The 4,376-nt window shown below is 35.9% G+C and overlaps 1 protein-coding gene across 1 annotated transcript; it reads left to right on the top strand.

Moving 5' to 3' along the window:
* The first annotated feature begins 1,900 nt into the window (after positions 1 to 1,900).
* On the top strand, positions 1,901 to 3,039 carry LOC145099879 (uncharacterized). The gene is made up of 2 exons (XM_079037383.1): positions 1,901 to 2,504; positions 2,576 to 3,039. Exons 1-2 carry the CDS (start codon positions 1,901 to 1,903, stop codon positions 3,037 to 3,039), a joined length of 1,068 nt encoding a protein of 355 aa, XP_078893509.1.
* The last annotated feature ends 1,337 nt before the right edge of the window (positions 3,040 to 4,376 follow it).

Here is a 4,376-nt window from a genome sequence, read left to right as displayed (position 1 = left end):
TGATTGTGATTGTTTATGTGTATATGAGTTTTGGTTGTGTGTATATATATATATATATATATATATATATATATATATATATATATGATTATTGATTGTGTATATTTATATGATAGTGTATATGTATATGATTGTTGATTTTGTATGTATATGATAGAAAGCATCAAAAAGAGTCATAAGTTTTGTTTATTTGATAGAAGTAAAGTTTTTGTCGTTAAAGTGAAGTTTATTTGATTTATAAAGTTTTTTAGAAAACTTTGAATTAAAACACTCTAATTGAGGTTATTTATAATTGAATAAAAAGTTTCACATTATTGTGATTGAAAATAAAACAAAATTACAAATGTGTCGTAAAACAAATTTGTCGTGAAAATAAAAACTTTTTCTTGAAATATTGATGTTACTTGTTGATTGTTTATTGTTATTTGGTTATTAGAGATGGGAGAAAAACAACAATGGACCAATGAGCATTTAAAATTCTTATTGGGTACTTGTATTGAAGAAGTAGAGAGTGTTGGTAGAAAAGGATTGAGTTTGCAGAAAGATTCATGGATAAGGCTTGGAAGAGTTCTTAAGGAGAAATTTGGGGTTGAGTTGACTCAAAAACAAATGAAAAACGCATATGATAATCTGAAAGCCAAATACACTGGATGGGTATATTTAAAAAACAAAACCGGTAATATATACAATTCTCAAACAAACACTTTTAATTTAACAGCCGAGGAGTGGGATGATTTTAAGAAGGTACATATACATTAATATACAATAATATATATATATATATATATATATATATATATATATATATATATATAACATTTACGTTTGAAGTTGCCAAATATTCTTATACTATTTCTTGTTACATTTGGGTTTAGGGGCATCCAAAAGCTACTTCTTTGAGAACAATTCCACTGCCTTTTCCAGATCTTTGTGCACGTCTTTTTAATGGAAATAGTGCTACTGGTAATTTTAGGAGTTACTCAACCCAATCATCATCAGTAGCTGGCGCATCCTCCTGTCGTGTTCCACCACTTCAGATCACCACCACCCCTTTTGATGCAATGGATGACGATGGTGTTGACACTTCTCATCATGAGCCACCACCTTCTGCAGCTTCACCTTCTGCTGCTTCACCTTCTGCTCGCTCACCATATACTGCTACACCATCCGGTAACCCCAACAAAAGGGCTAAACCCTCAACTCCTGTAGCTCCTAGTGCCTCACCGTCTGCTTCTTCACCTGATGGAACTTCTGTTACTGCTGACGATTTAGCATTTGAAATGAAAAAAGCTCTACAAAGTTTGACTAAAGGGTATACAATTCCTCAGTGTTTAGAGAAGTTAGAGGTCCTTCAGTTAGGCCCTACAGATCCTTTACGCTTTGTCGCATATCATATTTTTGGAGGAACCATGAACATGAGAGAGATGTGGATGCATTCGCCCGATGTTCCTGAGATATTACGAGGGTGGCTTGAGATGATGGGTACCAGTTTAGGAGTTTTGAAGGATGGGAAGATTGTTCGATGATTTTCTAGTGTTGAAAGTATTTGTTATGTCTTTTTGCCCTTGTTAGAACTACTTTTTTAAATGTTTTTGCCTTTGTTGGAACTATTTTGTTAGGTCTTTTTGCCCTTGTTGGTACTTGAAATATGATTAATGGAATGTTTATTTGATACTTGAAATATGGTTTATGTAATGTTATTTTGGCTTGAAATATGATAAATGGAATGTTTATTTGATACTTGAAATATGGTTTATGTAATGTTTTTTAAAGTTCTACTTTGTTGATTTTAGGTTCATATGGATCACGATCAAAAGTTACTTCTCGTAATTCTATGTACCTATACATCCGTTATTTTTGGAAGAGGGGTGTGAAACGATTGCGAGATAATGATTCGGAAATGACGGGACACAAATACACATTGGAGTTATTACACCGTAATCGTTTACAATGTGTTGAAGTATTACGCATGTCCCGTGAATCTTTTGTACGACTATGTGCTCATTTTAGAGCAAATTACTCATTAAAGGACAGCAAATATGTATCAGTTGAGGAAAAGATGGATATGTTTTTGATGATGATCGGACATAATCAACGTTACATGATTATCAAGCGGAGTTTTCAACACTCGAAGCAAACAATTCATAAATTTTTTTATGAAGTGTTGGAAAAAATGATGCTTTTCGCACAAGATGTTATAGTACCAACATCTTTTAATCCGAATCCAAACATTCCAGGACATAATAGAAGGCTACGAAGGGTTTTCAAAGGAGCAATTGGTGCACTTGATGGCACTTTGATACATGCTGTTGTCCCTGCTAAGAAACAAGACTTATATAGAAGTAGGGGAAAGGGAGATTGCTACCAAAACGTATTGGCAATTTGTGACATCAATATGATTTTTACATTTGTTGTGACCGGGTGGGAAGGGGTAGCGCATGACTCTAGAATATTATCAGAAGCAGTAGCCGATCCACAAGCATCATTCTCGTTTCCACCACCAGGTAAATTTTTGTTTTTTTTAAATATTTTTATTTTAATTTGAAAATTGATTAGTGTTTTGCATTTTTTTCAGACAAATATTATCTTTGTGATGCCGCGTATGCACACACTCGAGGATTTATGGCCCCTTATCGTAATGTTAGGTATTGGCTTGGAGATTTTCGTCAAAGACGTGCATTGACCAATAAAGAAAAATTTAACCATGGACATGCAAAACTTCGGAATGTCATTGAGCGTGCTTTTGGTGTGTTGAAAGCACGCTTCCCTATATTGAAGAGGATGGCACCATTCCCGTTTGTGACACAAAGAAACATTGCCATGGCATGCTTCACGCTTCATAATTATATAAGGAAAGAAGGATTGAATGATGAGTATTTCGCACGATACGATGAACCCAATGTCCCGTTTCGAAATAACAATGTGGCCATTGATGATGATGAAGACGAGATTCCAACACATGGTACTACAGCACACCGTGAATATATGACTCAGTTACGTGATGAAATTGCTGATCAGTTGATGCACAATATAGATTGAATTGTTTTAAATGAAATTGTTATTGTAAAACATTTTTTTTTATTGTATGACTAATTTAGTTGCATGAATTTTATTTTCAATGTTATAAGACTATTATTATTAAAATTTTGGTGTTGAAAAATCATTTTAAGTTTGTAAAATAATTTTATTTAAAATTCAGTTTATTTCAGCAGCCTGCAGACGTTAAAAAACAAACAGTCTTCTTATTGCAGACTGCAGACGTTTGGTCCACCTCTTCTGCTGTAGAGGCTTGCAGATGTGGTCCGCAGACTACAGACATTTTGGCTTCAGAAAAACAAACATCACCTAAGTTCTCAATCAACAATAAATTTATTAATTTCATCAACCAAAATAACCCTAATTACCCATTCCCATTATCCTCACTTTACGTCCCTAAAACAACTATCACAAGGGACCTAGCCTAAGGATTATCACTAGGGGTGACACCATTGCTTTGAGGGTTCCTCAGCAAGTTATGTCAAACAAGACATCCTAACATAAAACAACCAACAAGGTGACAACATTGCTTTCCTTCAACAATTTATGTCAAATAGGCACGAGGTCACATCGTCGCTATGTGCTAGTCCATAACTCTTATTTATCGACGGTATTTCCCACGGGAGTCCCCCACCCCCCACCCCCGCAATACATGTCAATGGGTTTTCCATATGCTAAGTCCATAGCTCTTATTCATCGACGGTATTTCCCACGGGAGTTCCCCCCCCCCCCCCCCCCGCAATACATGTCAATGGATTTTCTATACAGCTGATGAACATACTAAGGGGTTTCCCTAACCATACATGACCTAAAGGCACTCATGAGGGGAATAGAGTACAACGAATGAACACTCAAGTCCATTAACAAGCTACAGGTTGCGAGCCTGCTACTGTTCCACAGACCGTCTAGAACAGTCCATGGTTGTCATCCCTACTCTGCTGAATGACGGGGGTCAACGTTTGGGTAAGGGCTTTTCTCATATTGCACCACTCACGCCACTGTTTGGGTAAAAGCTCTTCCCATATTTCACCACTCACTCTCAACTCATGATCTATATCACTAACTCATGAAGCTAGTCCAATCACTTCATAAAATAACCAAGACTCCAAAACTCTTCCAAATAAAAGTATAGGGAAAATACCGATAAAGTACTCCCGTATGCTCCCGTACCCCGACACGTAATAGTGTCAAAACGAAGAACTAATTGATGAACACATAGTTCAAAAATACCTAATGAACATATAGTTCAAGAACACTTTATGAACATATAGTTCAAACATACGTACCGATTACAAGTCTACTAACGTTCCACCGGACTATCTAAAATAGTCTGTGGCCGT

The sequence above is a fragment of the Lactuca serriola genome, chromosome 4, assembly GCF_051521515.1.
Source record: "Lactuca serriola cultivar US96UC23 chromosome 4, Lser_US96UC23_V15, whole genome shotgun sequence".
NCBI classification, from domain to species: domain Eukaryota; kingdom Viridiplantae; phylum Streptophyta; class Magnoliopsida; order Asterales; family Asteraceae; genus Lactuca; species Lactuca serriola.
Note: the sequence above shows the minus strand (reverse complement) of the source record. Positions and strands in the feature narration are given on the sequence as shown.